This window comes from Mirounga angustirostris, unplaced genomic scaffold (assembly GCF_029215605.1).
Source record: "Mirounga angustirostris isolate CCGP_5_RB_7025 unplaced genomic scaffold, mMirAng1.0.hap1 SCAF_2, whole genome shotgun sequence".
Classification (NCBI taxonomy): domain Eukaryota; kingdom Metazoa; phylum Chordata; class Mammalia; order Carnivora; family Phocidae; genus Mirounga; species Mirounga angustirostris.
In genome coordinates this window covers 79,796,805-79,810,166 of record NW_026991710.1, presented here as the reverse complement: position 1 = coordinate 79,810,166, position 13,362 = coordinate 79,796,805, and the positions used below count along the sequence as shown (strand labels likewise).

At 35.1% G+C, this 13,362-nt stretch overlaps 1 protein-coding gene across 1 annotated transcript in view; it reads left to right on the top strand.

Annotated features, from left to right (window-relative positions):
• The window catches only part of STPG2 (sperm tail PG-rich repeat containing 2), a 325,579-nt gene that overhangs the window by 12,493 nt on the left and 299,724 nt on the right, over positions 1 to 13,362 (top strand). The window contains exon 3 of the mRNA XM_064582835.1: positions 9,056 to 9,223. Coding sequence (XP_064438905.1) covers positions 9,056 to 9,223 — 168 coding nt within the window. The remainder of the gene's footprint in view (positions 1 to 9,055; positions 9,224 to 13,362) is intronic.

The following is a 13,362-nucleotide window of genomic DNA, read 5'->3' as shown; positions in this document are numbered from 1 at the left end:
CTTCATAATCATGAATATCATCTTTTACCCTTTTCTCATTAATTTTGCATTCATACATAATGACTCCTAATTGAACCTAGCAAATTTTTATTTCCTCTGTTGGAGATCCAGGGGTATTCATTGATGCCTTAATTGTTGCATTAGACTTTCTGAGTTGGTAATAGCAACCATTCTATCAGTTAGGAGTTTTTGCTTGGAAGCAATAAAATAGATTTTTAAGACAGATACTAGATTTACAATAATATTTATAGGAAAGGTATTTGGCTGGCTTATGGACTTGAAGCATTAATTGTATATTTAAGTCTTAAGGGCAGGACTAAGACAATTCCAGATATTTCAGTAGTAAGAACTGCAATCAGAACTGCCATTAGATAACTTAATTCTATAACTCCCTTACATTTTTTTTATGTGTGACTCCATTTAGGATTAAAATTCCTAGTAGGAAGAATCTGATTGGTCCATTCATTCCTGGGATAGGGAATCCTGTGTTTGGAAACTTCTGTAAAACCACAAAGTATAGGGGAGGTTTGATTGCCCCAATGGTGGTGAATATGCATGCTATTATGGGCAGATAATAGACAGGATGCTGGACAGATAAAAAACAATAGATTTCCATTACATTTTAACCCTTGACTGCCCAGTTCTATTCTCTCTCATGTGCACTACATTTACACATAATTCTTCTTCCCACATATACAATTTAAAAAATGCAATTATTTTATGTATAATTTTCAAGTATAACTTCCCTGAAGGAACCAAACTACTGCATTCAGAGATGATATTACAGTGTCACTACCAAATGGATCTTTAGATTAAGGCTGTTTCTGCTTTTGTTTTTTCACATCCCTGTTCCATTATTCTGCAGCCTGTAGATTAAATGGTAAGTAAATATAACACGAGATATTATAAAGAAGTGGTTAGTAGTATGGGCTCCTGAAGTAGACTACCTACATTTGAAATCTGTCTCTGCCACTTAACTAATTCAGACAGATTTCAAATGCAGGTTGACTTAATCTTTACTTAATCTCTTTGGGCTTTAGTTTCCTCATTTGTTAAATAGGCATACTAAGTTTGTAGGCTTTTTCTAAGAGTGAAATACATTAGTAAGCATTTTAGAATAGTGCTTGATTATAGGTAGCATCCAATAACTTTTATGCATTATTAGTGTTGCCATTTTACAATAGAAGAGGGAAAGAAAGAGAGGGGAAATGAAAGCAAGTGATGTAAGAAGCAAGGAAATGCAGAGGAGGCCCTGTTAGTTTTTGTAACTGCTCTGAAGCTATAGATAGTTTAAGACTTTTTCATTACTCATTCTGTGTTCCTTGTCTCTCTCTTTTATCTATCTATCTATCTATTTATTTATTTATTTATTTATAACTAGGGTTTTTTATTTCAAATAGAAGAGCACATTACAATTGAGAATATAAATGAAAATAAGAGAAAATAAATCTGTTAATCATTCTTCATTACTGCTGATACTGGATTATTCAGATTCAATAGGAATTTATAGATCTACCATATCCCTATCTCTTTAAAGGGACTTTATCTGGTGGAGTTTTCAACCTGATGTGGTGACCGGAATCTTTAGTTCTAAGGAGTCTGAGCTCTTCATTCGCAGGCTTCCTTCTCAAACCTTTAAATAAACTTGCCCTTACCATTTTCACTGGGCATTATAGTTCAAGGAAGCTCTGCAGGGTGTCTCGGTGTTCCATCCCACCGTGATGCTTGTGGCTATCCTTAGTCCTGTTTTTCAGTCCTGGTCAGGGTTAATCACCTCAGCCAATACACTCCTTATTTTACTTTCTAGCATACAGAGCCTGGGATGGCCAGTTGATGGTCTCAGCTTCCAACTCAGTGGAACGTTTATGGCTCTTCCCTGGGTTCTTAAAACTTCCAGCATACTAGTGCCTAGAGGGCAAAAAGCAAAAAATAGCAATGGGTCATTAGATGTCATCATTGGAAGTGTCACTCCTGCTTCCATGCCATGGCCAGTATATTATGGGCATATGGGCTTGCTAGCTCCACCAGTAGTTTTTTACTCAATTGCTGTTGACTTTTTTGGGTTGTTTTAGGCTAAATTCTTTTTTTTTTTTTAAGATTTTATTTATTTATTTGACAGAGGGAGACACAGCAAGAGAGGGAACACAAGCAGGGGGAGTGGATGAGAGAGAAGCAGGCTTCCCGCTGAGCAGGGAGCCCGATGTGGGGCTCCATCCTAGGACCCTGGGATCATGACCTGAGCCGAAGGCAGATGCCTAACGACTGAGCCACCCAGGCGCCCCTAGGCTAAATTCTTGTAGAACTTTTAGAATTTCAAGAAGTTTGAATTTATCACACTTTAAAAAATAAAGTCCATTATTATTTTATTTTTATTAATTTTTTTGTTTTTTTAATATAATTTAATTTTATTATGTTATGTAGTCACTGTACAAACATATTTCCTAATCCAGCCATTTAAAATAATAATGGATATATTTATAATGTGACATAGTTAGCATACTAATTCTGTAAATAATTAATATGCTGGATAATTAAAGGGATAATCTTATTGGAAATTAATGGAAGTATTTAACAATTTATTTATTTATTTATTTATTTATTTAAAATTTTTTTTTTTAAAGATTTTTATTTATTTATTTGAGAGAGAGAGAATGAGAGACAGAGAGCATGAGAGGGAGGAGAGTCAGAGGGAGAAGCAGACTCCCCGCCGAGCAGGGAGCCCGATGCGGGACTCGATCCCGGGACTCCAGGATCATGACCTGAGCCGAAGGCAGTCGCTTAACCAACTGAGCCACCCAGGTGCCCTAACAATTTATTTTTATACCTTTTTTTTGGAAGCATAGATTGAAATGTTCCTTTCTATTAGCAATTGCTTAGTAAATATTACCTGGAGACTTCAAATGAAATTTGAAAAGACTGAAAATGTGGTTGTAGTTGTGAGGGCCTGCCTCCACTGTATGTAATACTTGAAGCTCTTATAAAAGCAAAACATTTGGGAGTTGAAACTGTGTGCCCCAATTTAGTCTTCTCTATTTCTCTGTTTCTGTTATGGTTATCTAACTTTGTTTATGGTTGTCACCACTACTGCAATGTTGGGAGTGAGGATGGGAGTATTCTTTTTGCCTTTCCAGCTCTTGCCCAGTTATGGGCAAATTCACTTTTTCCTTTGTCTCCTCTAGCATATATGAAGCATGCTAATTTTTTTCAAAAGGAAGTTTTCTTAGAAAACAACATAAGGGAAATTAAGAAAATAGAAGACAGAAGAATGAAGTTTACAAAATGCAAGTTTATAATTCTCTGATAATTAGCTTATTTTTAAAAATTTTATTTATTTGAGATAGAGATAGTAAGAGAGAGAGCACGAGCAGGGAGGATAGGGAGAAGCAGACTCCCTGCAGAGCAGGGAGCCTGATGCGGGGCTCGGTCCCAGGACTCCAGGATCACGACTTGAGCCAAAGGCAGATGCCCAACCGACTGAGCCACTCAGGCACCCTAGATAATTAGCTTATTAAGTCACATACCTTATTTTGTTCATATCCTTTTTCCTAGAATGAATCCCCCTCTAAAGGGCCAGTTCAAATTTAATTTATGTTTTCTGGTTCTAATTCTCTTCTAGTTTGTGACCTGTCTCTGCTTGGGTGATACCATCTTGTTCCTTGCTATATAAGATTTAGATGTGGAGAGCTCCTCCCTGGTTCCAGCTAGACAGTTTTTTTCATATTTCTCACTAATGTCCAAATTAGGTTTTATTTTTGATCTGAGTGATACATTTCACTAGAGCTGTATGATGGGATATCATACCTGTTGCAGTGCATGGCCTCACCCTTCAGATGAGACTCTGCATTCTGTATTGTTGGGAGGTTGCTGGCAATATTCATCAAATAACCACAGCATATAGACAAAAGCACAGGACTCAAGAAGTAGGAAGGTTGTTTTCTCACAGGTTTTATATAAAATGTATAGTTACCTCATAATATAATTTTTGGGTCCTTTATCTGACACATTGTATTGTAGTTCTTTTTATAACCTCTTGTAAAATCAGTAGAATTGGTAATTATGAAATATGAATAATTGGAAAAGTCCTGGTTAATTTCTAATTTTACTTGGTTAAAAAATCAGATTAATTTTACTATCTTCTGTTGAAGTTCAATATAAATTCAAATTGCAGTGTGAAATGTAAGATCTTAGAGACTATAGGAATAGCTTTCAAAGAATCAGGATTTGAGGAGATATTCTCTTTTCACATGATTTTACTTTTTATCTAAATTGTAATGTTAATATTTTTGCAAAATCATTAAATTTTGTTATTGATCCAAACTCTTTAAACAGGAATTATGGTCTTATTTAAACAGTTATCAAGTAGTGGATTGGCTACCTAAGAATATAATTTTGACTCATTTTTTGAAAGATCTCTTTTGTGTATTTCTTAAAAGCTGAAAGCAGCTGAATAAGATGCAAAGTAGAGATAGACTCGGTTCATAGTGATCATGAACATCTGACATGTATATACCATGGGAAAAGTTCTGTTGGTAAATCAGTAACTTAAAAAATAATCTTATCTGGGGACACCTGGGTTAAGCATCTGCCTTCAGCTCAGGTCATGATCCTGGAGACCAGAGTCCTGGGACTGAGCCCTAGGTTGGGCTCCCTGCTCAGTGGGGAGTCTGCTTCTCCCTCTCCCTCCCCCTGCTCCTTTTTTCTCTCTCTCTCTCAAATAAAAAAAAAATGTTAAAAAAAAAAAACTTATCTGATCTATCAAATGCCAACCATTATTACTATGAATCATCTTTGAAATGATTACACTATGACTGTTAATTGAAACTAATAAGATGGAATTTTATCTGAATTTACTGGCTATTACCCTGTTGATAATTTTCTGATTCCAGAGAATCCAGATATGTGGCATGGAGAGCTATGGGAGATTCCTCCCAGTCCCTTCTCTGCATTAAACAATGTTTAAAATTAATCTGAGCATAAAACCAAGCTGTTAAAAAAAAATGAAGAATAAGCCAACCAACCAAATAAAAACCCATGCTGTTGCCAGTAAGCCTACATAAGCGTCCCTGGAAATGGCCAAAAAATAGTTCATGGGAATAATTAATCCTAAGCAAGCTTGGAAGGTTTGCTTTTTCCTTGCAGTGTGAGTACCAATATTTCTAGCTCATTTCAGAGGTACATATTCTCTTGAGGCCTGTAAGTGTATACTCTTTATTCTTGCTCTACAACTGGGGATTCCATTGTTTTGATTCCTGTTTTAAAACTGAGTTTTGCATTCTCTTAGAGTGTCCTAAGTACAGTAAGTTTTAGTTTGAGTTCAGAGTTAAAACTGATGACTATAATTGTCGTCCTCTCTTATTATCCCTTTATTAGAATGATGTCTTCAGTTAAGAGCCTTAACTTTCTCAGGTTGGGTTTTAAAACTTTCTTCATATTAATATATAATACTTACCAAATATGTATTAATTATAAAGTGCTTCTTTTAATTATTTCATATTTTTTCTCTCCAATTTAGTATAATATAAAAGGAGGTCATAGTCTACAAAACCGGGAGAAGCGTTTTAAGAAGTTTGTTTCAGATAGTCCAGGACCAGCAAGCTATGATCACTTTTATCCTGGAACATTAGATATCATGAATAGAAAAGCACTACAGGTTAAAGAGCATCTCCAATCAGTACGTTGGTATTTTAATTATGCTTCTGACATTTCTTTTAGTTAAAATAGAAAAGGTTTAATGTTTTATGTGGTGAGTACATTAAAAAAAACTTTACTATAAAAATTAGGTGTATTAGTATCCATATTGTAGTTTATAATTAAATGAATATTTGATGTTTATGAACTAGTTTTTTATTGTATTAACAACTGACTTCACTTTTGCTTTTAATAAATCTCCAATCACTTCCAATTTCTATGGTGAACAGAAAGGAAAGGAGATTTTAAAAACCACCTGAGTGGTCTACCTATATATATAGAGAAAACTCTGATACGTACTGTTAATAATACAGTGAAATTTAGGGGCGCCTGGGTGGCTCAGTCGTTAAGCGTCTGCCTTCAGCTCAGGTCATGATCCCAGGGTCATGGGATTGAGCCCTGCATCGGGCTCCCTGCTTGGCGGGAAGCCTGCTTCTCCCTCTCCCACTCTCCCTGCTTGTGTTCCCTCTCTCGCTGTGTCTCTCTCTGTCAAATAAATAAATAAAATCTTAAAAAAAAAAAATACAGTGAAATTTAAAACATGATTACTGAAATAAAAATTTTAAAATTTAGATGAGCGAGAGATATATAGATTGCTACTAATGCAAGATGAAATATGATAGGTGCCAAATGAATAACGATGTAATTAAATGCCATAGGAATTTTTAAATTAAATTAAATTAAATTTTTTTTAGAGAGAGCGAGGGGGGGACAAGGGAGAGGGAGAATCTCAAACAGGCTCCATGCCCAGCACAGAGCCCGAGGCAGGGCTCCATCCCATGACCCCAAGATCATGACTTGAGCCAAAATCAAGAGTTGGATGCTAAAGAGACTGAGCCACCCAAGCGCCCCAATGCCATAAGAATTTAAAGGAAGACTACTGTATCATGGCAAAGTATACTTTGTAGAGGATTTATAGAGGAGGTTGGCCTTGAAGAATAGGGTTGGAATATGCATTCCAGGCATGGAGAATTACATGAGTGAAGATAGCGAAGGAGGGTCCATGGAAGACAATGAGAAGATTATATTGACCCCAGTAAAAAATTTGTGTAGGAGACTAGCAGATGACATGTTTGGAAAGGAACATTTATGTTATATAATGAATGATTTTTATACCAAGGGCCTAGCCCTTTGAAATAAATAATCTGGAAGATTTTGGTCACAGTTTATTTAGAGTGGTTCTCTTTTCTTTTTCCATAACTCCTTCACATAGCTCATATTAATTACATTTTAATCAGCTTTGTTTAGGGGACATATTTTAGAGCTAAGTACTCAGTTGAATAATGTCAGTACAATGACAATGAAGTTAAGGTTTATAAGCGCATTTAAATATCAGCTATTTTGTGCGTGGGGATAAAGTAAATGTTCATTTATTTATGCAAGGATTTATCAGACTTTTTTTTAGAAGGAAACACTTGTTTTATTAGACATTAATCTTTTGCATTTTCTTAATGACACTGTGTGATATTTTCTTCTGAAAAGTAGTAAGTTATTGTTTTTTTTAAGACCTGTGAATGTTTTTTAATGGACACGTTAGGAATTTCTTCCTCCCCTTCTTCCCCTCCCCTCCCCTCATCCTTCCCTCATCCTTCCTTCCTTCCTTCCTTCCTTCCTTCCTTCCTTCCTTCCTTCCTTCCTTCCTTCCTTCCAGTTATAAAGTAAGTCATGGAGAGGAAAAGTACAGCATAGGGAATATAGTCAGTAACTTTGTATGGTGACAGATGGTAACTGCACTTGTTGTGGTGAGCATTGTGTAATGTATAGAATTGTCCATTTACTATGTTGTGCATTGGAAACTAATATCAGACATTTTTTCAGAGACACTTTATACTAGACATAATTCTAGGCACTGACAATACATAGAAAACAAATCACTGCTTCCCAGGATCTATAATTTTAATAGGGAAATTATGTAATTCAGTACAAAATAGTTGATGCAATGCTATTTTAATAAACATATATCATAATAAAATGTCTACTAGTAGCCCAAAGTAGAGAGTTTTTGGAGGGAATAGTGATATCACAATCAAACTGGATCTTAAAGAAGGATTCACTAAATAGTTAAAAAGAATGGGGAAAAACACTCCAGGCAGAGAAAACCATGTGAATAAAGACATTGAGGTATTTAATGTTATTGTATGTTTGGGGAAGAACAGAGTTCTTTAGAATATTTGGAGTATAGGATCTAAGGGAGGGTAGTAGGAATAGAGGGTGGAGAAGGAGGTAGGGACATATTTTGGAAAGTCTTGACATCATACAAATAATTTTTGAAAGTAGTGGGAGAAGCTATTCAGTACTTCTGCTTTAATTTGGTAATCACTATAATAAGTATCACTGAAACTACTTAATAGTGGTCTCTAATGATAAAAAAATAAAATTCTGCCAGTGATAGTATGTTTATAACATAATTGTCTATTGGGCATGCGTGCACTAAACTATAGCATTTATTTATTTATTCAGAAACAATAGAGGATCAATATATTCTTAAGTAATTTTCCAGATAACTAAATCATTTAAATGCCAGTATTTCATTTGCTAAATTTTGTACTAGTATTTCTACTATATGTTACTTCTTCTTGTTTTTATTTAAATTATAAAATATTTTATGCTAAAGGAAATTTTGAAAAAATGATAATCTCCCTAAAACTTCTGACTATAACTTGGATAATTCTGTTAATTTTTGCATAGCTTTTAAAAGTTCATTATTAAATCGTATATATATTACTATATATACTTATGTATAATTTCATATATCTTACTTATAGTCATAAATTCTATTTTATATTTCCATTTAGTATTATGTCATAGACATTTTTCTTGCTATCTAGTCAGCAATATTAGGATATTTATGTAGGGCACCAGTAATACGGAGATAAATCAGGAGCTGATTTAGCTGAAGGAATGAAGCCAGGAAATGTTACAGAAAAATATAAAGTTCATTTTTGCCTGGGAAATATTATGATAGCATAGCACAAGTAACCACTTTGAACTGGTGATTGATGATGTGACTATAGGAGTGAATGCCTGCTTTTAGCATCAGTAATACTTATTTACTAAGCAAAATAAATAACTGAGCCAATTGAGAGAGACTCTTTTCCTCTTAAGGTGGTTTTAACAGTAATACTGTATGTTATCTTAATTTATATGATTAGGTGAGACTTGAATTTACTCCTTTAGGGCGCCTGGGTGGCTCAGTTGGTTAAGCGAATTTACTCCTTTAAATTACTTTTATAGAATAAACATTTTTGGTTTATATTATGAAAGTCATTAAGTCAATATTTATAATTGCCTTTTAGTAAATTTTAACATTTCGTTCTTTATTCCTTTTCTTGTCTCCAAGTAAATGATATAAAATGTTTTCTTATAGAAAATTTCAAGGGCGCCACCTACAGTTTACAGAAGTGTTGATGTTCCTTCAATTCCTTCTTGTGGATGGTCATGTGGTTATGATATTAATGAGGATGGCAGTATTATAAAACATTCTCCACCTGCTAGTGACAGTACACTAGGTCCGGCATACTATAAACCTCAGTTTGTAAGTATATTGTATTTTCTGTTGACAGTTGGAAGATTATTTTGATTATGGGTGTTTTAATTAATGTAATACCAACTGTAGTGATAAATAGACCCCCAAATCTCAGTGGCTTAATACAACAGAAGTTCTTTTTTTCCTCATTCATATGGGTATTCCTTGTTGATAAGAGACTTTCCTCTGTGTAGAGATCCAGGGACACAGGCGTAGTCCATTCATGTTACTATCATCATCGAAGGGCTTCAGTTCATCTGTATCCAGCTGGCAAAGGGGAAAGAGGATGGAGGACTGCTAGGGGGAGGATTTTGTGGCCAAATCTGGGTGTTAAGCTTAATCACCTAGACACACGTAAGGGCCGAGGACGCTGGGAAATATAGTCTAACTACATCTAAGATGAAGAGGAAAAAGGTTTCACTTACTAGAAGTCTCTGCTACGATGTATAATCCTAATTAATACACAGATATTCTTTCCCTGAATTTGGAAGGGAAAAGAACATTTTTAATAAAGGAATTTGAATCTGATAATGTAAGCATTATTTATTTCACAAATGTTTATTAAAAAAGATAAGGAACTTCTCTTTAGTTAAAATATCAAACATATTATAGCAGATCCATCTCATGCAGCTTTTGGGGTTCAAACCTGACCAAAACTGAGCCAAAATTTCATCCAGCCAATTGAAATATATGAATTATCCATGAATATGGATGATTTGTCTGGTTTTACTTAATTACAAGACTGAAGTACATAGTGCTTTGAACTTATATATATATATATATATTTAAAGATTTTATTTATTTATTTGAGACAGAGAGAATGAGAGACAGAGAGCATGAGAGGGAGGAGGGTCAGAGGGAGAAGCAGACTCCCCGCCGAGCAGGGAGCCCGATGCGGGACTCGATCCTGGGACTCCAGGATCATGACCTGAGCCGAAGGCAGTCGCTCAACCAACTGAGCCACCCAGGCGCCCTGAACTTATATTTTTATACTTTTATGAGATCTGGAAGAGGTAATCTGCATGAGGAAAATGGCCAAAATTAAGCATGGACTTAAGGAGAGGCTGAAGAGAGACGAACTTTGGGCAGAGAATAGGTATTCTCAGATTTGGCTTGACCTTCACTCTCAGTACCCTATAAATTTTTGTTTGTACATGTCTCCATCTTTGGGCTTAGGCCCAAATATCTTTAGAAACCATTTGGTTTGTGGCTATACTAGGGCATTTTGAGGTCTTAGATCCTTTGGATTGTTAAAAGTTTTAAAAAATATATATCTACTGTAATTTATATAATTATACATAGAATAGTACAAACATCATAACAGATACCCATGAATGTAAACTGGTGCAGCCACTGTGGGGGTGCCTGGGTGGCTCAGTCAGTTAAGCGTCTGCCTTTGGCTCAGGTCATGATCCCAGGGTCCTGGGATCGAGTCCCACATTGGACTCCCTGCTCAGTGGGGAGTCTGCTTCTCCCTCTGCCTCTCCCCCGGCTTGTGCTCTCTCTCTTGCTTGCTTGCTCACTCTCTCTCTCAAATAAATAAATAAAATATTAATAACAACACAACAAAAAACTGGTGCAGGCACTGTGGAAAAGAGTATGGAGTCTCCCCATAAAGTTAAAAATAGAACCACCCTGTGATCCAGTAATTGCAGTACTGGGTATTTGCCCAAAAGTTACAAAACACTAATTCAAAGGACTACATGTACCCTTATGTTTATGGCAGCATTATTTACAGTAGCCAAATTATGGAAGCAGCCCAAGTGTCCTTTGATAGATGAATGGATAAAGAAGATGTGATATATATATGCACATATATATGCATATATAAATGTGCAATAGAATATTACTCAGCTATAAAAAAGAATGAAATCTTGCCATTTATGACCATATGGATGGATCTAGAGAGTATAATGCTAAGCAAAATAAGTCAGAGAAAGACAAATACCATATGATTTCACTCATATGTAGGAATTTAAGAAACAAAAAATGAGCAAAGGAAAAAATAAGAGAAAGGAAGATAAACCAAGAAACAGACTCTTAACTGTAGAGAACAAACTGGTGGTTACCAGAGGGGAGGACAATGGGGGGATGGGTGAAATAGGCAATAGAAATTAAGGAGCGAACTTGTCATGATGAGCACTGGGTGATGTATGGAATTGTTGAATCACTGTATTGTACACCTGAAACTCTTAACACAGTATGTTACCTATACTGGAATTAAAATAAAAAAAACAAACAAACAGATATCCATGGACCTACCATCACATATAGCACAGTAAAAATTTGTCACACTTGAATTAGCTGTGTTTTAAAATATATTATTAAAATTGTTACCTTCCCAAGTTTCCCTCCTTCCGTTCTTTTCCCTTTGCCAAAGTAAACACTAAATCTTTATTACATACATGAATAACAATATATATTGTGGTATGATTTTAAAAATTTTAAGTAAATGGTATCATCTGGTATTTAGGTTGCTTGCTATTTCACTTAATGTTATATTTTCTAGATTTAGCCATATAGTTATATTAGATCTAATTCATTCATTGTTCCCGGTTAGTACTTTTCTTTTTTTAAAATAATTTTAAATTTTAAAATAATTTCAGACTGGTAGAAAAGTTACAAGAATAATACAAAGACTTCCCATATAACTCGGTCAGAATCTGCAGTTAGCATTTTATCACATTTACTTTATCATTTTTTCTTCCTATGTATTTTTATATCATTTTTATAAAGGAATTCGAGAGTGTATTTCAGACATGATGACCCTTTACCCTTAAATATTTAAATATAAATTTCCTAGAGAATAACACATTCTCTTTTACCATAGTGCAATTATCAAAATCAGGAAATTTTTACTGACATAATACTAATATCTAATCTACAGATATTTAAAAAATGCTAATGATCTCAATGATATCTTAAAAAAAATTTTTGTTCTGGAGTGAATCTGGTATTACATTTTACAATTACTTGTCCCTTCAGATTCCTTTAATTTGGGACACCTGGGTGGCTCAGTCAGTTAAGTGTCTGCCTTTGGCTCAGGTCATGATCCCAGGGTCCTGGAATCGAGCCCCACAATGGGCTCCCTGCTCAAGAGGGAGCCTGCTTCTCCCTCTGCCACTTCCCCTGCTTGTGCTCACTCTCTTTCTCTCTGTCAAATAAATAAAATCTTAAAAAAAAAAAAAAGATTCCCTTAATTTGGAACGGTTCTTTAGTCTTTCTTTTTCTTTTGTAACCTTGACTTTTTGAAGAGTATAGCCTAGTTACTTTGTAGAGTATTTCTTAATTTTGGGTTTGTGTATATTTTATCATGATTAGAGTAAGTTTATATTTTTTGGCAGGAATACTCCAGAAATGATATGTCCTTCTCAGTGCATCACATAAAGAGGCACAGGATTATCTGCTTATCTAATGATTGGTGATGTTAACTTGAGGTGGTATCTTCCAGTTTTATCTACTGTAAAATTACTGTTTTTAAAAAATTTATAAATATTTTGTGGGAGTTACTTTAAGAATAAGTAGATATCTTTTTCTTCATCAAACTTACTAGTTTAATATCCTTTCATGATGCCTGATTCAATTTTACTGTGATCTTTATCAAGTGGTGGTTTTATGACGCCATCTTTCCTTTAACATTTATTTGTTGGCACTTTAAAGAAGAGCTTTCCTTATCTTTCTTCCCATTTATATCAGCATGGATTCATGAATTCCTCTTTTACTCAAAAAGTTACCATTTATTACTCATTATGTATTCTGAAGTTTAAATTACCTCAGATTTGATCCTTGGGAGTCCTTTTAAGCTGTGTCTAGTGTCTTTTTGACATGTCCTCATCAATCTTTGAGCATTTCTTTACCTTCTGGCACAGTAAGATGTTCCAGGTTCACCAAATTTTTTTTCACTGTCCCAGCCTTGGAAGCAGACATTTCTTTTTTTTTTTTTTTTAAAGATTTTATTTATTTGACAGAGAGAGACACAGCGAGAGAGGGAACACAAGTAGGGGGAGTGGGAGAGGGAGAAGCAGGCTTCCCGCAGAGCAGGGAGCCCGATGCGGGGCTTGATCCCAGGACCCCGGGATCATGACCTGAGCCGAAGGCAGACGCTTAACGGCTGAGCCACCCAGGTGCCCCAGAAGCAGACATTTCTT